Source organism: Protopterus annectens, chromosome 1.part0, assembly GCF_019279795.1.
Source record: "Protopterus annectens isolate FY-2018-M chromosome 1.part0, PAN1.0, whole genome shotgun sequence".
Lineage (NCBI taxonomy): Eukaryota > Metazoa > Chordata > Ceratodontiformes > Protopteridae > Protopterus > Protopterus annectens.
This window is the reverse complement of record NC_056725.1, coordinates 1,307,896,827-1,307,924,207: the sequence shown is the minus strand read 5'-3', so window position 1 is coordinate 1,307,924,207 and position 27,381 is coordinate 1,307,896,827. Positions and strand designations below refer to the sequence as shown.

Genomic DNA, 27,381 nt, shown 5'->3' with positions numbered 1-27,381 from the left:
GAGGGCTACTGAATGCAGCATTTTATTCACTGATGGGTGAGATCTGTAAAATATGAATGACTAGGTGAACCCTTCAGAATTTTATGAGCTGCAGAATATTTTCTTCACTTCGTGGATACATGCTCGTTAAAAATTTAGATAGTCTACCATTGTCTCCTAATTGTTTTTTTCCCTTGGTTTTGAATGATGGTTGTATATTTTTTTAATGATTTGACCATTTATTTTGGTCAAATATATTCAAGTCCTTTTTGTTTAGTCGTGTATGTGCACATAACTCTTGCTTACAACTCATGTTTAATGATACATTTATACTTGTTGATAACTCTTGTTTATTGCCAATGTACTAGCAGTTAGACTTTGTATGGTATAACATCCGTTTTTCAACTTATGCTTTTCTTTCTCTGCATATATTTTATTTTCTATTATGTATGTAGTGTGCTGCTGACTGAGCCCAGGTTCTGCCTGAAAGGGGTCAAAGGATTAGCCCACTTGCCTGGTAAACAACTAGTAAGTAAATAAGTGATACTACACTTACTAACATATAAGGTGAGGTTGGTACTATCACGCCAAATGGATATTTTTTGAAGACCACCTTTGAAAACATTGGCATCCTTAATTGAAGTCATTATGTTGCCTTGTTTGCGATCATTAGCATATTTGGTTTTCCTTGGCCCATTTCCAATCTGAGAAGAAAAATTCAGGATGTCATAGCCCTGTTACACAAAAGCAAAATGTAGATGACAGGTGCAGCTGTCATGGTGATGTCAGTATACTACTAAACAGATTTAGTGCCGTAACTAGCTCCCAGTGTAGTTCCTCAATTTGGTGCCCCTCAAATCTAATAAGTTGAAGGGGGGGGTCAAAGATATTTACTTAAAGTTGTAACAAGCCAGTTACTGCAAATGTAGCAAGTAGATTGCTACTATTAGTGCCACATACTAAGTATTTCAGCAGTGACAGCAAAAACAGTATCGGGATTAATTTCTGAATGCCAGTACTGCACTAGTGCCCCATTGGCAACTTTTCATGCCCCCTAATCCTACACCCTGGACAGCCACCCTCATTGCCCTATTCTGCCTGCATATCTGGAGTTAAAGTAAATTAGAATGTGAAGTAGGTAACACCTGTATTTATATTAATGCAGAGAAATCTGTGATCCTTACAAGGCTATATTGTACATGCACTTAACTGTAACAATTACAAGTCTGCATTGGTAAAGCAGACATTATTTATTTGATATTGTTTAATTTTGGGTGTGCTGAGGATAAAAATTAACACGTGCAGTATGGGTAGAGATACTAAAACAGACAGAGACAAACGTGAATTACATTGCACAAGTCATATGTAACATATCCATTTGCTAACATCGGTGGGTACTTCATACAGCAGTAGTTTGACAGAGATCATCATTCCTTTCTGACCTATTTTAACACTTCTAAATTAACGATATACAGAAACTGATAGGAGAGGTCATTACAACTCTGTGTGACTGCAGAACACTTACAGTTGAATAGGGGGAAGTGCAATTTGGCGGAAGGTGTAATTAGAAAGATTAAGAATGAGTATTGCTTTAGGGAAAGAGTTTTTAGTAGGTAGACATACCATAAATGTTAGCTCAAAATGCACGAGTTCTCCATACACAAATGCACAAGGTTGCAGTGGATCATAAAAGCAGGAAGCTGTTTGATACGGATAATGCTGTTGTAGGGCAAATTGTTTACTCTCTGAGATGTAATGGATAATGTAGTCTGCATTTATCAGGAAGATGCAATGAAGAACGGTAAAGTTGACAAGACTGGATAACTTCGAAGGATGTAAGAGTAAATGTTACAGTAGGCAGTGTTACTTTGCAGAGTAGGGATGGAGAAATAGGGCAAAGAAATGGTAGACTTTTTGTGGAAAGGAAGTGTGGAATGCCTTTCAGTAGCTAGTCACGCCTCTTGTGTATTGGTACACTGAAGGATGGTGTTGTGTTAATGATGTGGCACCTTGTTACTTTTCCCTTTCTTAAAACTGTATAGCTTGTTAACATCTGGTAACTTTACTCCTTGTGATTTCTGTGGATCATGTAAATTACCATAGTTGAACAAGTAACGGTTTATTTAGCTCTATCCACGCCTGGGTATCTATTATTTAAGCAATACCCCATGGCTGGGTGTGGGTAATGCTGGATTTACCCACGGTTGGTGTGGTTTGGTCACGAGGGCAAAGCCTTTTCTTAAATGATGTCTTTGTATAATATGTCCGTGCTGCCCTTCCATGTCTTGTTGGTATCCCGGGGCTTTTTTGATGTACTGCGTATGGGACTTGTGTTCCCACGCTTATGCAGTACATCAAACACTTTATTTTTATTTAATGCGTGCAACAGATGCATTTTAGTTGAAAACAACGGTCAAGGAAAGAAGTTTTAAACAAGGTGCAGAACACAAATAGTGTTGCTGTTAACTCAGAAAGTCAGCACTAAGTTTAATTTAGTCAGCTGGAGTATTCGCTGTTGTGGAACAAGGCTGAGAACCAACCCTCCTTCCCCCCGAACAGAAAAAAGGATATTTTAGAAGCATGTTTTACCCATGGTGGAAATATTTATGTTGTAGACTGTTTATTCCAAAACTACAAGACAAGTCTATGACTTGAAAGAGACTCACTGCCCACACCTACAATTCGAAAGATTCTCAGCCTTGATGAAACCATTTGGATTAAGTCCATGAAAACACTTGGGACCGGAGAGCAGATCTGAACCCCAGGAACAGCAACTTACCTAGTTCAATATAAACGTGGGAAATCGGCTGCCACATTTAGATGCACTCTCAGCTGTTCAAGGTGGGGCTGGGGCTGAAAGGAGCAAAACAGCGACAGATAGAAACCTTCAGATATGAATAGACCACAAGGTCTTTGTCATCACCACTACCTAATTAGAAAGTGGATATACACACGATTCCTAGTCGTTCTTAACATAAAAAGTTAAAAAAAAAAGAGAGAGAGAGAGATACTAACGGGAAAAAGTCTGGGCGACCAGACCTTTTTCTGTTGGTATATTCTTGAATTTACAGCAGGCACACTGGTTGGGCTGGCCAATCAGTGTGCTCATTTTTGAATAATAATGGCCAGTCATTGTATAATAAGGCATCTTTCATTGTTCAGCATTATGGAAAGTTGGCCTGGGCTTGCTTGCTTATACTGCAGGCCACACATTCAGGTTCGTTTTGTGATTTATAATTATTAATACTAGTCGGTACTGTTTTGATATTAAAAAGTTACTTACAGGTGCAATTTTTGAACATTTTTGTTTTAGGTAAATTCCGCTCTGGCATGAAAGGCACTTCCAGTGGGCAGTCTGCTTCACTTTTTTGGCAAATGGTGTGCTCTCCAGGTTAGTAAATCCTTGTTATTTTTGTACCATTTCAGAAGTGTACACTGATATAAATTTATATTTTGTTGACTGAGTTAGTTCTCCTAGGCAGAGCCCATTTTCAGCTTCAATAGATACATTAACAAACTTATTAAATGTACATCAAATATTTTTGTAAAACATGACTCAGCAAATGCAGGACTAATTGTGTCGTGTAAGTTCTGCTACTTGTACTCCATACGTTATGAAAAATGTATGTATGTTGAAGGAGCAGCAACAGTCATTACATGGGAGATGAGAAAAGTTTGTATATTCATGTTTGAAAGTTGCTACCATATTTGTCAACTGTACCTCATTATGAGAAGTGTTCCTCATCATTTTGAGTCTTATAAAATCCATATTCCACATTGGGGAGTGTCTGTCATACATTAATTATGAATTTTCTTTAAGTAATGCCCATGGTAAGTACAATGAATCTTACTTCATTAAAATAACGTTTTTTAGCAGTACAAGGCAGCCATTGCTTCATGCTGTGAGACTTCTAGTTGAGGTTGTTAGTAAGTTCTCTACATGGTTTCCATAAGTTATCTACATTGTTTCCTTTTGATCATCATATTGATCACTTACAATAGCTTTATGGGTTATATCCTGCCAAGTATATAACAGCCAACCAGCTTCCAAAGCCTTATGGCAACTTCAGCATGCCAAAACAGTCAAGCAGCTCAAAATGAGCGGACTAAAAGAGAAGTTTGGCAGCGAAGCCCTTCAAAACTTTACTGTCGCCGAAGAGCAAGCTCCACTGAGGCTTTTAAGGATCGATGGTCTGTTAATGCTTTGCTTTATTTGACAGATAAAGTTCCCTTTGGAGAAAAACTTCCACTTAATTTTCTTGATTTTTTTTTTTTTTTTTTTAATTATACTTTTCCCTTCAGGGAAATTATTTTAAACCAAGAGCTGTTGTGTTTTAACAGACTGTCTTGAGACTGTAATGTACTTTTAAACAGAGCACTCTACTCTTTTTTTTGGTCAGTTTAAAAGTATTGAAAACTAAATGAAAACATATTTTCTATGAAGAAATTGTTTATTTTTCCTTTGTGGGGATGGCAGGGTGCTGTAAAGTGCTTTTTACTATCCTTTTTTTCTATCAAAAAATGTTTGTGAAATGGTTGTTTTACCAGCAATTGCTGCATGTTTTACTCAGGAAAGAGGCACCATTTTCAACTTGACCATGGAACAGACTACCAGTCTCATGGTTGGTCCTTCTTCCAAACTGCAAATAGAAAAAAGGCCAGCACTCAGTGTTGAAATCCAATGCAAAAATTTATTACAACTCCACCGTAGGGGTAGAGTGAAAACACAATACCCCAAAACAAAAAATCAAATAAGACCGGTTTCGGCTGCAATAGACTTCCTCATTGTAAGTAATAAATGCATCAAAACCGTACATTAATTTATATACATCCTGGTCATATCCATATTGAGTTTCATTGGCTGATTATAAATGCTCATTTAAACCAGGGGGAAACAACCCCCCCCCCAATTTAATGATCCAATTTCTCTCTCTATAATTCAAAATAGTGTGCTCAACCAATTTTATTGATCTCTTTGTATCGTATCAGTAATAGCAAATCTAAAGCGTTCTGTGGTATGTATCAGAGAATGCTTATACAAAGCATTAGAATTTCTCTTGTTCCTGATATCACTGTTGTGTTTTGATATGCGTAAACATAAGGGAGAGGTCTGACCAATATAGAATGCAGAGCATTTACCTTTGGCTAAATAAATTATCCAGTCAGTACTGCAGTTTGCAAGAAATCTAATATCATAAACCACAGCTGTATTTTTACTAGAAAATTGTTTGGATTTCGCAACACATGAACAATTTGTGCAATGTTCACAAGGGACGCACCCATATAATGGTTCACTAGTAATAGTTAATTGTTTGTCTGGTAGGGTCATCACATTGTTTATAATGGCTAAATTGGGAACCCAGCGATTGTCCCCTTCAAAAAGAAAACAAGCATTTAGAAGTGAGTATTTCAAACGATCTATGATCTGCCAAGAATATGTTCCAGTTCCGATTCACAATATCCCTAAGTAAATTAATATTTCGACCAAATGTAATGACCATCCGAATATCAGAAACACCCATCTGTGAGGAGTTCCTCAAGTAGACCTCTTTGCCTCCTCTTTGAACAGTCAACTGGCAAGATTATGTTCCAAGAGTCTGTGCAAGAAGCCCTGGAAGATGGATGTCTGTTCATTTCTTTGGACAGGAATGTTCCTTTATGCTTTTCTACCATTTTAACTAATATCCAGGATTGTACTTAAGATTCAGAAGGAATCCCACAGGATCATTGTGGTGACTCCCTGTTGTCCTAGGGCAGCCGTGGTTCTCCCTTGTTTTGGAAATGGCCAGGAACAATTACCATCGGCTTCCTCACAGACTGGATCTACTCGCACAAGAACTGGGATGTTTGATACACCCCAACATCAGTTAGCTTCAGCTGACTGCCTGGATGATAGGGTCTTAATTTCTTTAAGGCACCTGTTTACTGAGGATGTACAGCAAGTACTAATGGAGGAAAGAAAGCCTGCTACAAGGAAAAAGTCATATGTTAGCAAATGGAAAAGGTTTTCTAGTTTATGCCAATAACATAACCAGCACCCATTCAGGACTAGTTGTTCTCTGAATTTATATCATCTTTGTGAGTTACTATCCTATGGCCTTTTATTCCTCTGTAAAGGTTTATTTTTCAGCCATTTCAGCATGTCTGCCCATGTTTCTTCCACTTTCAAGTCAGTCTTATGTCAAAATGTTCTTGAAAGGGATTTTGCATAAGAGACTTCCAAGTAAACCATTGGGCCCTCCTTAGGATCTTAATTTTGTGGTAGAGAAGTTTATGCTTGCTCCATTTGAATCCGGTAATATGGCTGACCTTCAGGTTCTTGACATGGAAAGCATTTTTAGTGCTTGCACTGATTTCTGCGAGAAAGTTGTCAGAGTTGCAAGCTGTTATGGTGAGCCAACCCTATCTTATTTTACATAGGGACAGGGTTTCTTTGAGAACTAATCCTCCTTTTAAGTCTAAAGTGGCATCCAAGTTTACTTAAAGCCAAACTATCCATCTCCCTGTTTTCTTTCCTGTAATTAAACATGAGAGAAGGGATACTGCATACTTTGGATGTCCACAGATAAGATGGGTACTATCTTGACAAAACTAAATCTTTCAGATCTTCAGATCAATTGTTTATTTTGTGTGAAAGTAAGATGAAAAAGGGACAGCCCATGTCAAAACAAACCAGTTCCAAATGGTTGTCTAAGGTTGTTACCTTTTGTTATACTCACTGTAGCAAATCTGTTCAGACAGGGTCAAGGCCCACTCTACCAGGGCCTTGGCTTCATCCATGGGTTTTGGAAAGGGTTGGATTCTAGAAATTTTCTAGAAGCTGCTGATTGGTTCCCTGTGCATACTTTTACAAAGCACTGTAAGCTTGATGCCTTCTCTAGGGCCAGTTTAAGTTTGATAAGACCATTCTCCAGGGCTCTTGGGGCTCAAGTGCAATTTGCTATGGTAGTCAATCCATATAGCTAAAGTTAATGCAGCAATGATCAATATGATGAACATAGTACAGTTGTGTAAGTTAAACTTACCATAACAGTAGATGTTCAAGTGATCACTGCTGCTGCAGCCACTCCATCCCCCTTTTTTCTGGTTTTTGTTTACACCAGGGTGTGTATTTATGTTTTATTTATTTGTTTGTATGTTTATTTTACTCCTAGCATTGCCCTTTCAGGGTTCAGCCTCCGTGTGTCTGCAGGAAATCTCTGAAGGGCTTTGCACCCAAACTTGTCTTTTAGTCAGCTCAGCTCGAACTGATTGACAGTTTGAGAGCAAGAAAGGTGCCCTGAAGTTTTGGAAGCTACCCGGCTGTTATGTCCTTACAGAATATAACCCATGTAGCTTAAGGCTACTGCAGCAACGATCATTTGTATGTCTGCCATTGTGGGAAGTTCAACGTACACAACTGTTCTTTCCACATTACGAAAAGTGATGATCTGAAGTAGTTAACTTCATTTGTTCATCAACCTGTGGGTATCTGATCCGAATCGGATCCGAGCCGGCAGCTTTATTCAGCTATGATCTGAGCTCCAAGCTCCTCCCCCTTACCCATAACCCCCGCCATCCCTCTCTGTCCTCAGATCTCGTTTGTCGCGGCTTATTCAAGCATCTAGAACGAGTTTCCAAGCGTAGGGTTTCGTGAGTTTTACAAAAATTACCTGTTTTTTTTACCTAGTTTTTTAGTTTAATCTATAGACGAGTGAGTGTTTCCCCTTTTCTGTTAATTTGCTAATGTTGTTGGAAAATTTTCCTTTTGTTAGTTAGCTTATTCTTCCCCCTCCCCCATGTGTGTGAAGGTGTGTGCGGGTTTGGCCTATCTTATTACCATGGCTGAGGCCCCTAAAGCTTTCTTTTCCAAATGCACCGAGTGTGGCCATAAGCTATCCCCAGCGGATGGCCACACTGTGTGTGTTATCTGCCCTGGGGTTGACCATCTCTCTTCGGGCTGCACAGTTTGTGCAGCCTTCAACCCCAGGGCTTTGAAGGACAGGAGGTCGAAGCTGATTCTGGTGGGACTTCTGCCCCTGGACTCTGCTTCGTCCTCTTCTCCCTCGGCGGCACCGGCTGCGAACGCAGCAGTCCCGCCTTCCATCCCTGCTCCCCTAGCTGGGACTCACCCTCCCACCGTGGCTCAGGAGGAGAGGGAATCTAGGAGGGAGAAAAGGAAGGAGAAGCACCACAAGCGGCGGGCTGAAGCTTCCTCTTCGGCTCAGCCAGCTAAACAGTTAGCCTCTCCTAGGACGGCCGGGCCTTCTCCTTCCCGGCTCCATTCACCTCGATTTTCCCCGGAGGCAGAGGAGTCCCGGTCGCCTTGGAGGTCTTCGAGGCGGCACTCCAGGCCAGCCTTTGTGGCCTCCTCTAGATCGACCTGAAGTTTGTCCGATGCAGATATGGACCGGATGATGCGTAGGTTTCTCCAGTCCCAACTGCAGATGGGAGTGCTACTGCCCCCCCCCCCTCCGGGGGGGAGCTCGACCCTATTTTTCGCCCAGATTGCTCCTTCTCCGACCCACTACCGGGGTTCGGAGCCGTCTGATCCAGGCAGCATCAGAGCCGGGGGAGGCTCGGCGCCGATAGAACACCCTACTTCGGCTCCGTTCGCACCCTCGAGTTTGTCGGGTCCATTTTTGGATCCGAGCTCTCGGAGCCGTGAGCTGAGCTTCGGATCCGGAGGTGTCAGTGTGTCTTCGGCTCAGTCTCAGTCGGAGCATACTGGTCCTTCGGATCAGATTGCATCGGTGCCGGCTCCAGTCCACGCCTCGGACCCGAGGGGACTGCTCTCGGATCCTAGAGAGAGCAGATGTTCATCGTGCATACAGCTGCAGTAATCACAGATGGGTTCTCTGCCGTCAGGCGGTCCCTCGGTCGGCCGAATTCCAAAGTCTTGGTCCAGCGTTGGTTGTTGTCGCTTTCTCTCCTGACGTCAGTGAGGCCGGAGTATATAAGACACAGCCGACGCCATGTTCTTCAGTCTTTTTTGCCGCGCGGTGCCCGAAGCAGAAGCAGTTTGCAAGTGCCGGTCGGCCAGCTCCTGAATTACGGAAATATTGGAAACCGAAGTCTTCATTAAAGCTAAGTACCCCGTTGGGGAAACTTTTCTTGCCTCAGACCGATGTCAGAAAAAGTTAATTGTATTTCTTGTGGGAAGCAAATACCGCATAAGGATTTCCATTCCCTCTGCATACCTTGTTTAGGCCCAGACCACGACGTCTCGGGCTGTCGCTTTTGCGCTACTTTCAATAAATGCACTATTAAGCGCCGGGCGGAGTTCGCTCAACACTAATTTGGTAAAGCCTTTGATTATAAAATGTCGTCGGATACTCCGACTACCGTTTTGTCCAAAAAACGCAAGGACAAGGACCGACACGCGAGGCCCACGGTCCCTGCCGACACCACGCCAAAACAGGCTACATGTGGTCCGGTTCTCAGCGAGACGCCTTTGCAGTCCCTGACTACCGACGACACTCCTTTGGCGGTGTCCTCTGTACCCGAGACCGCTGGTACCTCGGCCCTTTCCCAGACTACAACCACCGAAGCCTTTGCTAATGTTGAGCCTACTAATGTGGACAGGTCCACTTCCACCCATGGTGTCTTTAGACCCTCATCTTCTTTTTCTATTAAGGCCTTTACTAAATCCAAAGCAGCCAGGCATCCCAAGAGGCCTGTTGCACAGGGCCCATCTCCAGGCCCCATGCCTAAAAAACAGATGCTTAAAATGGCTGAGGATTTAATTACTCTTATCAGGGGTTCTCAACCCCCTCCAGACAAGAGACCCAGAGTGGAGGAAGATTCTCCATCTTCTGATCAGGGATCCATTTTATCAGAACATTCTGATGTAGAGGAACACTCTTACTCCCCTTTTGAGGATTCGGATGCAGAGCAGTCCATTCCTTCTGTATCTCCTCCTGAGGATTTTTCCTTTGGGGAAACCTTGCACACTTTGAGGGAACACTTCCATTGGGAAGGCCAAGACTTTTCAGATTCCAAGAAAAGACTTGGGGAATTTTTTTTACCTCAACACAGACCTCTGGCGATACCTCCTGTTTTGGACATACTTGATGTTTATTCGGAGGCTTGCCTTAACCCTGATTCTCTGCCTCCTGCACCAGTCAAACCTGATAGGTACTACAGAGTACCTAACTCTCACCAATTTCTCTTCAAAAGCCATAATGCTGACCCTGAAACCATTTCTCAAGGCCCCAAGGGATTGAAGGCCTCCACTGCCAAGAATCCACTTCCTGCAGAAAGGGAATCCAGATCTTTAGAATGGTGGGGTAAAAAGGTATATACCTCTGCCACCCTAGCCATGAGGGCTTTAAACTGTCAGTTTCATATAATTAAATATCAACAGTACCTGTTATCACAATTAAGGAACAAAATGTCTCAACCTGAACAACCAGATTTAAAGGAGTTACAGGATATGATGCATAATGCAGAGCAAGTGGGTAAACACACCTTACAATGTGGTTATGATGCCCTATAGGCCTCCAGTAGAGCGGCTGCTACAGGATCAGTCATTCGCAGACATGCCTGGCTTAGGGAACAAAATTTGCCTGATCATGTGAAAGCTAAACTTCTAGATGCTCCTTTACAAAAGGATGTACTATTTGGTACTAATGCTGAGGAGATACTACGGGAAATGGAAGAAAAAGCCAAATCTATGCAAACTGTCAAAGCTTTCTTACAGGTCCAACCACCACGTTTTAGCAGAAATTGGCCTTCAAAAAACTGGTCCTTTCAAGCCACTGACAAGCCCCAAAGAGGTAGATGCAGACGCACAAGGGGCAGAGGGCAATCACAAGGATTATATAGAGGCAGACAATGGCAAACTCCAGCACCAAGAGGTGGTGAAGACGGTGCACAACAATACAGGAAGCAAACCCAATGACTCCCTCATTTCCATGCCAAGCAGGTCTCAGCTGGCAGCACCTTTGGGAGGGAAACTAGCATTATTTGCAAGCAATTGGCATATTGTCACAACAGACAAATGGATACTGGACATTATAAACAGAGGCTACAAATTTCAATTTCACACTCTTCCAAAAATGAGAGGCATGCCAAACCTGCCACAAAATCAAAGGGCAGAGGCACAACTGCAAATTTCAAAGCTCATAAACATGAGAGCTACTCAAAAGGTACCTGCGCACCAACAAGGTCAAGGTTTTTATTCAAGACTTTTTCTGGTACCAAGGAAAGGAACCGACTGGAGACCCATTTTGGACTTATCCATCCTAAACGCATTTCTTCTCGTACCAAAATTCAAGATGCTCACATTACAGCAACTTCTTCCCATGCTGGGCAAGGAGTTTTGGCTGGTAACATTGGACCTCAAGGAGGCATACCTGCATGTCCCAATCGGACAAAGCTGCAGAAGATACCTCAGATTTCTTGCAGTTTCAATCCACTATCAATTCTCTGCATTGCCCTTTGGCTTATCTACTGCGCCCAGAGTATTCACAAAGTGCCTGGCATCAGTGATTGCCTACTGCAGACTTCAAGGGATACAAATTTACCCTTATCTGGACGACTGCCTGATCCAAGCGGACAGCAAGCACATACTTCTGGAACATCTGGCATATGTGACATGGTTACTGCTTTCTCTGGGATATACAATCAACAAAGAGAAATTAAGGCTAACACCATCTCGGAAAATAACCTTCCTGGGTGCCAACTTGGACACAAACACCCAGATGGCATATCTTACGCCAGAAAAACAGGGGCAACTATGTCAGTACTTCAAAATACTAGCAAAAAGTGCCAGGCTTACTGCAAGGAAAATCCTGCAGGCTCTGGGATTCATGGCATCTTGCATTCTTCTAATCCCATGTGCAAAGCTGCATATGAGGAAACTTCAATGGTACCTAAAAAAATCTATGGTCTCAACACAGTCACAGTTTGGAAACAATTATACCAATAATTCCATGTTTGCAAAAGGAATTTCTATGGTGGGCCCAAGCATGTCAAGTAAACACAGGCCTTCCATTCTGCAAGCCTCAAGCAAAACAAGTCATAACCACAGACGCCTCAGATTACGCCTGGGGCGACATGAAGGACAGGTGCATTCAGGGCAGATGGTCCCAAAAGGAAAAGCACCTTCACATCAATCAAAAAGAAATGCTAGCAGTAATAAATGCAATTACAGCTTTCAAGGACTTCCTGCATCCAGGACAATTACTGATAAGAACAGAGAACACCACAGTAATGTGGTACATAAACAAACAAGGAGGAACACATTCATACCCCTTGTGCAGACTAGCCATGACTCTTTGGAACTTGTCTCTGGAAAGACAAATCGAACTTCAAGCACAGTACTTGCCAGGATTGGAAAACACACTGGCAGACAATCTAAGCAGAAATATGACAGATCCACACGAATGGAAGTTACATCCTCAGGTGTTTACAGAAATAATCCAAGCGTGGGGGAGGCCAGACATAGATCTTTTTGCCTCCCACAGGAATCATCAATTGGAAAAGTTTTGTTCAAGGACCTTTCATCCAAAGGCCTGGAGAGTGGGCGCCTTTCATTCAGTTGGACAGCATGGACAGTTTACGATTCCCACCTCTGCCTCTTCTGCCCAAGGTGCTTTTGAAAGCAAGAACAGACAAACCGAGGATGATACTGATTGCTCCAGATTGGCCAAGGCAACACTGGTATCCACTCCTGAGGAGCCTAACACATACTCCTCCCTGGTCCCTGCCTCTAATGCCTCTTCTACTGACTCAGCACAGCTACAAAACTCTTCACAGTCAGCTGAAAACACTCAATCTCGCTGCATGGAAAATTCCTTAACACCACAACAGACCCTACTCTCCAAGGAGGTGCAGGATGTCATTTTGGAGGCCAGAAGGCCATCTACTAGAAAAGCTTACTCCAAAATGGAAGCGGTTTTGCTCTTGGAATGAGAAAAGAGGCCAGGACCCTAGAAAACTGAACTTGCCTCAGGTATTACAGTATCTAGCTGAGCTGCTGAACAGTGGACTTTCCTTCTCCTCCATAAAAATACATGCCTCAGCCATTTCTGCAGAATTCAACACGGATCCCCCTTTATTTTCTCACCCACTCTTACGACAGTTCCTCAGAGGGGCTAAGAATATAAGACCTCCAAGGAAGCAACCAATACCAGCCTGGAACCTTAATTACATACTAGAAAAATTAACTTTGCCTCCTTTTGAACCAGCTGCCTCAACAGATTTGCAATATTTGTCCTGGAAAACAGCCTTCCTTCTGGCCATCACTTCAGCTCATAGGGTTTCTGAACTACAGGCCCTCATGGCGCAGCCCTTCCTCATTTTCCATCAGGACAGGGTTTCCCTTCGTACCAACCCATCATTTATGCCAAAAGTGGTATCCAGGGTAGCCTTAAATCAAGCCATACACCTCCCTACCTTTTATCCCAATCCTCAAAACAAAGGGGAAAGGCTGCTACACTCTTTAGACATCCATAGGCAGCTACGTTATTATTTGGACAGAACAAAGTCCTTCATGAAATCAGAACAACTTTTTGTGCCCTATGCTGTAGGGGCTCAAGGGAAACCAGTTACAAAACAGACTATTTCCAAGTGGATTGGCCACTGCATACGGTTTTGTTATTCCTATCATGGGAAATCTGTTTCTACAGGTATCAGATCACACTCCACCAGGGCCACAGCTACCTCTGCAGCCTTCCTCAGAGGAGTTCCTACCAAAGATATTTTGGAGGCAGCCACTTGGAGTTCTGTACATACCTTCACAAAACACTACCACCTGCCTTTATATTCCAGAACAAGAGCAGGCTTTGCCACTGCTGTTTTGCAGGGCATTCTGGCTCAACCCAGTTCCTCCTAGTACCTACCACCCTATGCATAGCTTTGGGACTCTACCCATCTGTGATTACTGCAGCTGTATGCACGATGAACATAGTACAGTTTTGTACCTACCATAAATGTAGATGTTCGAGTGCTAATACAGCTGCAGTACAGGTTTCCCTCCCTCCTTCCCCACTTGGTAAAGGCATGGGGCCTAACAACCTCTTCATACTACCTGACTGGGTTATCCTGCTATGTTTTATTTGCTTGCTTACACTGATTTTGGTTTATATTGCATTGCTTGTATATGTAGATAAGCATTATTTGTGTATTGCCTTTCTTTTGGGGGCACCTGACATCTGGGGCAAGAAAGACTGAAGAACATGGCGTCGGCTGTGTCTTATATACTCTGGCCTCACTTACGTCAGAAGAGTAAGCGACGACAACCGATGCCGGACCAAGACTTTGGAATTCGGCTGACCGAGGGACCGCCTGACGGCTGAAAACCCATCTGTGATTACTGCAGCTGTATTAGCACTCGAACATCTACATTTATGGTAGGTACAAAACTGTACTTTATCCCTGCTGTGTAGCCCTCGGTCGGCCCGAATATCAGAGTCAAGTTTTTCCCCTGTGCCAGCTGCTGTCGCCTGTGGACTGACGTCAGGTTGCCAGAGGTATAAAGGAGAGCAGCTGGTGCCGTTACATCAGTCTTTCTTGCCATGGAGCCTGAAGCAAAAGCAGTTTGCGTGTGTGCCGGTCGGTCGTTGCCAGAGTTGAAGTTGAAACTGAAAATGACTAAAGCCAAGTACCCCTTTGGGGATTTTCTTTTCTTGCTCTTTCCTTTGTTTGAAAGTCAATAATTGTCTCCACTATGGAAAACCAATACCACTCCGAGACTTGCATACCTTGTGCGTTACTTGTCTAGGCCCAAGCCACGACATCCCCTGTTGTCGGTTCTGTGCACTTTTCAATTCAAGGACTATTCGCCGTAGAGCTGAATTTGTAGCCAGGCATTTCTGAAGTAGTTCCTGGCATTACGAAATAGCATCAGTCATTCAGCACTCTGTGGATATTGCCAAAAAATGAAAAGATAAAGAAAGGAACAGACCACACAAACTTAAGCCTTCTACTGATCCGCCCCAGAAACAAGTAGTCAGTTCTCAAGAATTCAGATAGGCACCTTCGCAGCCCCTGATGCCCGACTCATTTCCTTCACAGGCCTCTGCTGAGACCCTTTTGGAGTCCAGTAAGCCGTCGGGGAATGCTTCATCCGATCTCTGTTGTCTCCACTTCATTTTGGTCCGAGCCACTATGCAGTCACTGGCTTCTGAGGAGGTTCTTGGCACAACCAATTTAAGGCAAAAAATAACGTCTTCACCTCAGACTGCCGCATCCCAACAACAAATGGATTTACCAAGGTCTAAAAGCAAGACCACACCAAAGAAAACAGTCTCTATTCGCTATCTTACTCCCCCTCCAAGACCTCAGACACAGTTACTGAAAATGGCGGGGGATCTCATCACTTTAATCAGGGGGTAGCTAAAACCACTCCTCCTAAAAGAAAAAGGGATAATTCCCCTGAAGTTCACACAGAGCCGGATTCTGAAATTTCAGACTACTTTGATTTAGATGAGGAACAACAACCTCTCACCTCCTTTGAGGATTCTGATGCAGAGGAATCCATAACTTCTGCCCCCCCACCCCCACCGGAGGATCTTTCATTTTGGGAAACCTTTCACACACTGAGAGCATTTCCACTGGGAAGCCCAAGAGAGTTTCTAGATCTTCCTCAGCACAGACCCTTGGCCATCCCTCCTATTCTGGACGTAGTGGATGATGTTTTCAATTAATCTAGCCTCACCCCTGATGTCCTACCCCCTGCTTCTAGAAAACCTGACTGGTACTACAGGGTGCCTGATTCACATATGTACTTGTTTAAAAACCCTGCAGCAGACCCAGGGGCCCAAAGGGGCCAAGGCTAGCTCATCTAAAAATCCAATTCCCTCTGACAAGGACTCCAGAGCTCTGGACAGATGGGGTAAGAAAGTATACACCTCCACAACCTTAGCTATTAGAGCTAACTGCCAGTTCCATATGCTAAAATATCAACAGCACACCTTGGAACTTATGAAACAAAAAATGCCATCTTTACCAGACACTAATAATTCAGAGTTAGCAGATGATCTGCACCCTACTTCTTAAGTAGCTAAACACTCCCTGCACTGCGGATTTGATGCCCTTAGAAGCCTGTAGTAGGGCCGCTGTGGCAGGTTCAGTCATTAGGAGGCACACATGGCTAAAGGAACAGCCACTGCCTGAACATGTAAAATCAAAACTACTTGATGCCCCCTGGTAAAGACAGCTTGTTTGGATCAAAAGCAGAAGAGGTCATTAAAAAGATGGAGGATAAAGCTAAATCTATGCAGACAGTAAAAGACTTCCTCCATGTTCAACCTCCCAGATTCAGCAGAAACTTTCCTTCTAAGCACCGGTCTTTCCCAGCTCCCAACAGACATGTTCAAGGGAGGGCTCGCAGGGACAGACCAGTTAGACCACAAAACCAAGGCCAGCGAAGAACTAAGCAGGGGACCTCCACTACTCCCACAGCAGGGACTTCTAAGTCCACTCACTACACTAAGAACATGCAATGATTCCCACTCCCCCTCCCATCAGAGGTTAGGAGGTAGGCTATCCCTTTACAAACAAAATTGGCTGTCTGTAACAAAAGACCAGTGGGTACTAAAAATCATTTTTCAGGGCTACAAATTTACCTTCCAACAAGTCCCAACCTTAACAGGTTACCCAAGTCTACCTCCAAATCAGTGGGCAGAAGCATTAAAACAAGTGCACATACTCCATGCTCAAGTGGCAGTGGAGCCTGTGCCACAGGAGCAAGCAGGAAAAGGTTTTTATTCCAGATTGTTCCTAGTGCCAAGAAAAGAAGGCACTTGGTGGCCCATCCTCGACCTGTCCACTCAACGCCTTCCTAGAGGTCCCAAAATTCAAAATGCTAACTTTTCAAAAACTTTTACCAATGCTGGGTAAAAATGCATGGCTAGCTACCCTAGACCTAAAGCATGCCTACCTTCATATAGCCGTAAGGAAGTCTTGCAGAAAATACCTACTTTTCAGAGCAGGTTCACAACACTCTCAATTGTCTGCGCTACCCTTTGGTTTAGCTATTGCTCCCAGAGTGTTCACAAAATGCCTGGCCCCAGTGGTTGCCTTCTGCAGACAACAAAACATCCAGATTTACCCTTATCTGGGCGACTGCCTAATCCAGGCAGACAACAGAGAAGTTACTGCAGGACCTGCTCTTTGTACAAACAACCCTAACATCTCGAGGGTTCACTATCAATAGGAAAAAAATCAAACCTAAACCCCACCAGGCAGATAACCTTCTTGGGCACATTCCTGGACACAGCCTCCCAAACAGCCTTCCTCTCAACAGAAAAGCAATGTTTTCTCCACATTACTTTTCCCAGTTAGCTCTTAGAAGAAAATTCGCAGCAAGGAAAATTCTGCAAGTACTGGGTTACATGGCATCCTTCATTCTGATGATTCCCATGGCCAGGCTGCACATGAGGAAACTCCAGTGGTACCTAAAGAACCTTTTGTGCCAACACACTCAATCTCTGGAGACTACTCTCCCCCTCATTCCATGCATAAGAAACAAGTTTCTTTGGTGGGCAGAGGCCTGCACTCTGAACAAGGGCTTTCCCTTCTCCTACCTGCCACAAGGCCAGACTATCACCACAGATGCCTCTTAGGGAGCTCATTTGGACACCCAGTGCACCCAAGTCTGTTGGGACCTCGGGCACCTTCACTGGCACATCAACCTAAAGGAAATGATGACCGTTCTTAAGGCTATCACATCCTTTCAAGACCACCTAAAACCAGAGGTCCTCCTCATAAAAACAGTACCACAGTCATGTGGTACATCAACAAGCGGGGGGGGGGACACACTCCTACCCTTTCTGATGGCTAGCCATGAGCCTCTGACAGCCTCCATCATGGGCCTACAGCTGATAGCCCAGTACATCTTAGGAGTAAACAACACCATAGCATACCATCTAAGCAGAAACTACTTACTTCCCCATGAGTGGAAGCTGCAAAAGGGGACATTCCTCCAAATCACCCAGGCCTGGGGGACACCAGAGGTGGACCTCTTCGCCTCACAACACAACAGTCAGCTGCACAAATTCTGCACCAGGGAGTTCCACCCCCTAGCTTGGAAAGTGGAGGCTGTCTTATTCCAATGGATCCATCTCTTCATTTATGCATCCCCCCCTCCCCTTACTCCCAAGGGTACTGCTCAAAATAAGGCAGGAGGACCAAAAGCCATCCTTATAACACGAGATTGGCCCAGGCAACATTGCTACCCCTTGCTGCTCAGCCTGACCAAGGAGCCTCACAGGCCCCCGCCTTTACCTGCAGATCATCTGGTACAACCCAGAGGGGAGATTCTGCATCTAAATCTGTACACACACAAACTTTCTGGATGGCTTATCCCCCACGGACCGGGGATAACTCACAGTTGAGCCAACAGGTCCTAGACATTAAGGAAGCTAGAAGACCCAGCACCAGGAAGTCTTACTCAGAGAAATGGAAAAGATTTGCCTCCTGGTGCCTATCAAAAGGTCACAGCAGCTGCCAGCCATCCCTCCCACTTATTCTGGACTACTTATCAGAGCTACTTAGCAAGGACCTCTCCTCGTCCATTAAAATCAACACCTCTGCCATTTCAGCACACTTTCTTGCTGAACAGCCTGTCTTTTCTCACCCTTTGATTAAGCAATTCCTCAGAGGTGTATCTAACATTATTCCCCCTAGAAGGGCTCCCACTCCAGCCTGGGACCTGAACTATGTCTTAGAAAAACTGACATCGCATCCCTTCAAACCAGCTGCATCAGCAGACCTAAAACACCTTTCCTGGAAGACCGCCTTTCTCTTGGCTATTACTTCAGCTAGGAGGGTGTCAGAACTCCAAGCACTCTTGGCCACTGAATCCTTCATTGTCTTTCATGCAGACAGGGTGTCTCTCAGGACTAATCTCTTATTCGTGCCAAAGGTAGTATCAGATGTGACCCTAAACCAGGCTATACATCTCCCCACCTTTTTTTCCAAACCCTCAGAATAAAGGGGAGAGAATTTTGCCCACACTGGATGTGCACAGACCGTTAAGATACTACCTAGACAGAACAAAGTCCATTAGGAAGACTGATCAACTGTTGGTTGGCTTCGTCCCAGGGAAAGAGAGGAAGCTTATCTTCAGACAGACAATTTCAAAATGGATTTCTCACTGCATACAATTCTGCTACACTTTTTTCATGGAAGAACACCCCCTAAATCTATCCGATCACATTCCACTAGGGCAGCCTGTACTTTCACTGCCTTCCTTAGAGGAATACCCACCAGGGACATCCTAGAAGCTGCCACTTGTACCTCGGTCCACACCTTCACCAAACACTACCACCTTCCTCTGTTCTCCAGGGCTCGGGCAGGCTTTGCTTCTGCAGTTCTGCAAGGCATGTTAGCTCAATCCTAGGAATTTCATACTTCCATCCTCCCCTTCCTCAGCTTTGGGAATCCTCCCACAAGTGATGACTGCAACAGTGAAACATTAAGAACATAGTACAGTTGTGTACACTTAACATAAATGTAGATGTTTGAGTGTGTTCACTGTTGCAGTCTTATTTTCCCACCCACCTTCCCCTTAATCTTATCCTTTTTGGAGATTAACTGTCATTCTTGTGGCTTTGGGCCATCAGGGCCTCTCTAAAACATTTCTTTCATGGGTCTCCTACAGGTTAGGGCAAGAAAAACTGATGTAATGGCGCCAGCTGCTCTCCTTTATACCACTGACGACCCTGACGTCTGTCCACAGGCGACAACAGCCGGAGCAGGGGAAAAACTTGACTCTGGTATTCGGGCCGACCAAGGACTGCCCAGCAGGAATAACCCACACGTGATGACTGCAACAGTGAATACACTTGAACATCTACATTTATGATAAGTGTACACAACTGTACTTTGCTACTCTTGCAGGAATTTGAACAAAATAGCATGTAGAACATGAGTGCAGTACATTTTCTAATGGAGTCATATTGTTGAAGAAATTCAACAGAAACAAATGTTGACATACATTTTGAGTGTACAATACTTTGGCATTCTGTTTTGTAGAGAGCTGTATGAGAAAGGAAGTATGAAGTCTATAGATAAAGTTTTGACAAAGATTTGTACATATGTATCCCACCGTGCATATGGCAGTCAAACTCCCTTTCCCATGAGAGCTGACTGAAAGGGCCATCCTCAGGTAGATGGCAGAATTTATTCTCACACTTCCTTACCACCTTTAATCAGGCTGCATCTGTTCCTGAGGCCAGCTCTACCCTGGGAGTTGTTCCTCCTCTGCAGACCAGGACCACTCGCATATGGACCGTAGTTGTTACCAGGCTGGGGAAGCTACAAGACAGATCTGCATATTTTTAGAAGTTTGAATCATTTAAGGAAGTAGGGATTTTTAATCCAAGTAGTGTAAAAGCTTACACAGCCAAACGGACCAAAAACCACGAAAGTAGCTGCAAAGTACGCTACGTGCTCAAGAAACTTCAAAGTAGCAAAATGGATAATTCCACTTTTATTAGAACATAAACACAAAATAAACGCTCTTCAAACCAATAACAGCAATACGCGTTTTCGTCTCAACTATGCGAGACTTCATCAGATGTAAGGAAGTTGTGCAAAGAAAAACATTTAAATACCCTATTACCCTTCCAATTAAGAAAAAGTACCAATAACATTTGTTCTCAACTTTTTTAAAAAGAACCAATCAGTTTGACCTACTCATGTATATTCATAAGTGCTACATCCATTATTCAGAATCACCTCCGTATACATTAAACTCCGTTCTAAATACGGAACTCCAAATAAAAGCACTTAAGATGTTCATTAAGAACATGAGAAATGTAAGTATAGATTAAATTCAATACATATATAGTGTATCAGATCAAAGTACATATTAAAAACGCATCAAAATGTTTGTAAAAACATTTAAAAAAATGTGAACTACATTGTCTATCTAAATGTGCAAAATTTGATATGAAGAATTGAACTCCGTTCAAAAAGGCGGACGTCCATATAACTCTATTATTTATGTTCTACCTTCATACAAGACACTTGAAATACTCTAAAAGCATGAAAAAATTGTTAAATGTAAGTGGAATTCAATACTTATACAATATACAAGATCAAAACACATGAATAAAAACACATGAATAAAAACGCATCAAAAATATTTGTAGAATATATGTAGATAGTCTATCTAAATGTGCAAACTTTAATGTGCAAAATTTAGTCATAAATACAAATACTTAAATATATAGATATATAAAAAATATATAGAAGAATATATATGTTTATATTTCATACATAAAAAAACAATAAATATTTATGATTTAAAAATATATGTTTTATCCTTAATGATTAATTTATTGTTAAAAATATGTAGATATAAACTTTCAGGGCACCCTATAGGGACTGAATATTTAATGTTAAAATCCTAAATAAATAAATAAATACAGATTCATGTAAACTTCTCACAAAAGGGGGGGCAAAAGGGGGGAATGTGTTTAGAATGTATGTAAAGTATGTAAAGTTTATAATATATATAATATATAAAGTACCACCCTCTAGTGTTAAATCCGATTGGTGCTAGTAACATTTAAATTTTGTTTGATTTTAATCTCAATATAGCTCCTATTGATATATAGTCATTTAGTCCTGGACTTCTACTAGCATCCAAATACACCTGCCACCATAATTCTCTACTTTCTAGTATGTCTTCCCATGGCCCTCCCCTGGGGTCAATTTGAATTTGTTCCAATACGAAGAACAAGAAAGTTGCACCTGAACAATTTTTAGTATGTTTATATAGTGCATTTGTTTCCCTTTCTCTTCTAATGTCATAAGTATGTTCATAGACCCTCTTTTTTAGTGGCCTCTCTGTCTTTCCAATGTAGTAGGATTGACACTTTTGGCAGGTCGCTAAATATACCACTCTCTGGGTTTCACAATTGTAATAACAAAAACTTTTTATTAATTTGTTTCTACTCTCTAAATAGATTTCACTTTTATTTATTATAAATATACACTGAGGGCATCTACCACACTTAAAAGTTCCAACTGTTACACCAATATTTGTTCTCATAGATTTCCCTGTTCTTTCTAATATGTTCCTAATATTAGGTGGGTTTTTATAAACAATTTTAGGTGTTATCTTTTTAACTTCCTCAATGTCAGTATATGTCAAGAAGGTTTTCCATTCTCTGTTAAGTATTTCTCCTATGTTCTTATTATGGGTATTGTATTCTAATATAAATCTCCTTTGGTAATTTCTACCTTCGTCATCCAATCTTTCCAAGTTAACGGTTCCCTCATTATCTGGGACATTTGTGGTGTTAATAGCTATACCTTTGATGGGCTGAAATCTTCCACTTCTGCCTAACACTACTTCATTCCTTATGTTTCTTATAAATTCTATGGGGTACCCTTTTTCCAAAAACATATTTTCTAGTCTTTCACATTCGTCATAGAAATCTTCTTGCCTGCTCGTCATCCTACACCCCCTCACGAATTGCCCTTTAATAATATTTTTCTTGTTGTGGAAGGGGTGTGCACTTCCAAAATGTAAAAAAGAATTTACATAGGTTGATTTTCTGTAGACTTTAGTTTCAAAGTTACCTTTATACTTATATATCTCCACATCTAGATAATTTAACATTTCTTTATTTATTGTGTAGGTAAATTTCAAGAAACTAGTCGTGGTGTTTAAATAATTCATAAATTCAAAAAAGTCATTATAATTTCCTATCCAGAACATAACCATGTCATCCAAATATCTATGGTATAATATCCATTTATCCTTAAATTTGGAATTTATTATATATTTCTCTTCCCATCTGGAAAGTACTAAATTCGCATATGTGGGAGCGCAGGCTGCTCCCATTGAAACTCCAGATTTTTGTTTAAAGTATTCCCCATTAAAAATTAGGTAGTTATTTTTCAGAATTACATCCATAAAACTGACAGTAGCTATTTTTGCTTCTTGAGTCATGTTATTATCTAAAAATATACTTTCTTCAAATAGTTTCATCCCTTCATTATGCGGAATACATGAGAACAAATCAACTATGTCTATAGTTATAAAAATAATTTCTTCCCTATATATTTTAGGGGTTATTTCCCTTAAAAAATCCCAGGAGTCCTTCAAGATAACACTGTTATTAACCCATATATGTTTTGCATTCGTGTCAACGTATTTGGCTAGAGGGACTGTCATAGCTCCTGACGCTGACACGATGGGTCTTAACGGGGGATCCTCCTGGTTTTTATGTATTTTAGGTATGCCGAAAATAGTTGCTACCCTTGGTTTTTTCACCTTTAAATAGTTAACAGTTTTAATATCAATAACTTTTTCTAGGTGCAAATCATCAATTAATATATCTATTTTTTTATGTGCCATCTCAACCTCATGCTTTGAAGCTACACAATAAATCTCTTCATTATTTAGAATAGTATTCATTTTTGCCTCATATATGATTTTATCCATAATTACTAACCCACCCCCTTTGTCAGGTTTCATAATTCTTACTGTTTTATCATCAGCAATTTCTTTAAGTAATTTGTTTTCTTCCCTTGTTAAATTGTGGTGGTAGTAATTCCCTTTCTTACCACATTTCTTCCTTATTTCATTTTCCATTATCTCCAAATTCTTAATTTGTGGTAAAAGAGGGGGGTTATATGTTGATTTTTTATTCAATTCCCTACTTTCTTTATTCTCTATATTCTCTTTTTGGTTAGTAAACCCTGCTCTAGAGGCTATAATGGTTAAATTAATTTTCCTTAAGAAAAGTTTCATGTCAATAATAGTGTTAGCTATATCTCCTTTTTTTAGATGGAATATATTTTAGTCCTTTACTAAATAGACTAAAATGTTGCTTATCAAGGATGTAATTACTAAAATTATATATAGAAAAACCTTCGTAACTATTTTTGGCATTTTCTCTAATAATATTATTTTCCCCTACCTCGTTGTTATAGTTATACATGTCAATTACAGAATTTAAATCATCCTCACCACCTGTGTCCATAACATCATTCAAACTGGGAATAGTACTAATATTGAGGTTACTTCCTATATCATAATGAATCTCAGATATAGGATCTGTATTTTTTTCCCGACATACTTCATAATGGGTGAGGGTGTCTAATAATTGAATCTCCCTCTTCCCCTTTTCCCCCCATATGTCCGAAAATTTCTTCTCCTATCATCCCCTTCTTCAGAGAATATTTCATGATTTTCATTTCCTAGGGGTGGAAATTCAATATCATATATTTGTTCCTCCATTCTATCCTTATTATAGGTCCTACCTTCATTCCTTTTATATTTCCCCCTATATATATTATTATTATTGTGGTTATTATCGTAGTTCTTATTGCCTATATAGTGAGTCTTTGCAGGTTTCGGATAACTTATGTCATTTGCATATTCATAGATGTCCCTATTTAGCTTATTCCACTTACGTTGTATGATTTCTTCACATTTCAAATCTATATCCCTTCTAATTTTAAAGTATTTCTCTTTTTCTTCCTTAATACTAAAAATCATATCACTTTTAATACATAAATCAATTTCCATAATATCCCTATCTAAAAGTATCAATTTTCTTTCATTTTCATCAATAATATGTTGCACAACTTCCAATCCACATCTGTTAAACGTTTTCAGTAAGTTTTCATAAAAAACTAGGTAGGGATTTTTGTTTAGCAGTCTAACCCCTCCACTTGGCAGCATAGCACCTGTGAACTCTCTCAACACTGCACACATTACCATAACTTCTGCTTGTTCCATAATCTGTACCATAACTTCTGCTTGTTCCATAATCTGTACCATGACTTCTGCTTGTTCCATAATCTGTACCATGACTTCTGCTTGTTCGATAATCTGCTGCTGCAGAGTTTGGTAAGCATGTATCCCTGTTTTTCCCCCATTTTCTGCTACACCCAGTGTAAATTAGGTCATCTAGGGTTTTGTATCGGATTGAGATGAATTCCCTCAACCAGAATAGGTACGAAGGCATGAGTTGCTCACTCCCGCCTTCTAGGCATGGTGCTCAAACCCATGTTAAACCCATGTTATCTGGATCACACTGAGAGCTTTATTTCTCTGCATCACTGAAAACATGCATCTTCAAAAAATGTATAATGGTTATTTTTAAATATTGTAAACATTTCTAAAACAAACCTAATTTGCCAGTACTGACTGGGAAAGCTGTTGTAGCTGCAGCAACCCCCAACAGGAGGATCAATGCTGCACTTTACATGTTATTACAGATTCTGATTGGAGAAAAGTCGTCACTGATGCATTGAATTAATATGCGAGATTTAAATACCTTCCTGACTTAATAAAGCAAATGTGGTCAGCAGTCACTAAATTTAAACCTTATTTTAAACTCCTCCTGCCAGCTTATACCGTTATGTTTGATTTATTTGTTACAGTCCCACTCCTGCTTCACTTGTGCAGTAATGCAAGATGCTTTAATTATTAAACTGTGTGAGGGTCATTCCTTTATCAACGGTGTTGGTTGTGCTGATATGATTAGTGCTTAAAAAGCAATTCTTCACTATTTATTCAAAATGTGTGCACCTTGCATTCTTTGCAAAGAAACATATTTACTTAATTGTTTTTATCTTTGATCATGATACTGGTGATGGAGGATACCAGGGAAACGAACGATAAAAATAAAAATAAAAAAAAAATGAGCAGCATGCCTCCTCCTTTTTAAATCCTTTTTAACCCTTTTACATTATGAAACAGAAGCATGCCAGTTTTCAAAGTTTTATGTAATAATTGGGAAATTTGGTGTGTGATTTGATTTTTGTATAACTTTTTAATTGGAAAAGTTAGAGCAGTTTTGCATTTCTTAACATTTCATGTATTACCAGAGATGTAAGAAGTGAGAGTAAAGTTGCAAAAAGTAATTTTGCTACTACTGCATAAAGTTTTTCAGTTTTTTTTTTTTCTTTCAGATTAGCAGTAGTGAGGGAATATTAAAAGGTAATGGGTTTGATTTATGCTGTGTTGTACTTTCCAAGTATGCAGTAACTTTGTTTACCATATTTTTATGCTTAGTATATATGCCTGCATGGTGCATTACATCATCTGGTATTCCATCTGTACAACAAGGTACTTTTATGAAATCCTTAAATTCCTGGACAAGTAACACACTATAGAAAGTAAAGTGCCATGTACTTCACTTTGTGCAAATGTCGTGCAAATGTTCTACATATGGCAGTCTACCAGTAAGTCATCGCTGTCAAATTGGAACACAGTGGAATATATGCAACAGAAACAAAACGTTTCTGTTTTAAATAATGTTTGTAATATGAGTAAGTCATAGCTGGGTGTAGGTAGTGCAGTCACCCATGGCTTTCTTTGTATTGCCACATTAGCATTTGCCCTTCTGACCAAACCACACCAGCCATAGGTAAAGTCTACAATATCCAGATCCAGGCATGATTGATCAGTAGAGTGAGTTCATGCACATATAGAAGGTATGAACTATTTAGTTGGTATTTATTTATTTTTTATAAGTTGTATGCAAGTATGTGTTACTCTGATACTTAAGTCTAATCTAGTACGGGTGCTTCATCTATTACGGGTGCTTCACTTTGAGGACGTTTTGTAATTTATACTTGTGTTTTTTTAACCTCAATATAAATTATTTGACAATTATTGCTCCTTTTATTCATGGGTAGATTTATAAAGAAGCACTGCATCCAATCTGTCTTAAGGCATGAAGATGTGGTGTCAAAAATGTCTAACAAAAGTCCTGTGCTTGACAGCTGTGTTGGTAGTTCTAAAACAGGGTGGTGACTAAGGATGGCATCTGAATTCTTCCTGAATGTCTCTTGAAGCTGATCGTTCTATATTTCATTAAGAGAGCTTCAGGTTTAGTTTTGCACTACTTTTTTAATTCTAATTAGTACAATTTAAGGATTGGCCACGTTTCTTTTAATGATTAAAAAATGGGAAGAGTGTCTGAAAGGTTTACCTTTGTATATGATAAAGCAAAGTGTTTACTTTGACATGTAGACTGCAGCATTTCTGATTTAATATTCATGTAGCAGCATGCACACATATGTATATAGATATGCAGGAAGGCATGGGGGTGTGCATGGTACATCGTCAGGATGTTGAGGCATGCCCCCAAACTGGGTGAGTGCTTTGTAGTCCTTAGGCATGCAGTTTATACTTGTACCTCTGCTTCTACCCCCTAACCCTCTCATTAAGGGACTAAACACCCTTTCCCGAACAGTACCATTATACAGGCAAATTATGGCTGATAATTTTTTTTCTCCTCGTGTCTCTAATTCCTTAAAAAGGACAGTGTTTTCCTTTTCCGTGAGTTTTGTTTGTTTGCTATAGGTTTTCAATTAAAATAAGTTATTTTTAGATTAAATATGAAGGTGCATATTGATTTAATAGTGTTGTACATTAATTGTAGTAGTTGTGATGCTGTGACAATTCTATGTTTGTAATTTATTTTAATGTAAAAT

General features: G+C 41.0%; 1 protein-coding gene across 1 annotated transcript in view; it reads left to right on the top strand.

Moving 5' to 3' along the window:
• Nucleotides 1–27,381, top strand: part of LOC122801633 (SUN domain-containing protein 2-like) — an 874,347-nt gene that overhangs the window by 513,106 nt on the left and 333,860 nt on the right. Inside the window, exon 5 of the mRNA XM_044071146.1 lies at nt 3,293–3,370. Within this exon, the coding sequence (XP_043927081.1) occupies nt 3,293–3,370 (78 nt within the window). The remainder of the gene's footprint in view (nt 1–3,292; nt 3,371–27,381) is intronic.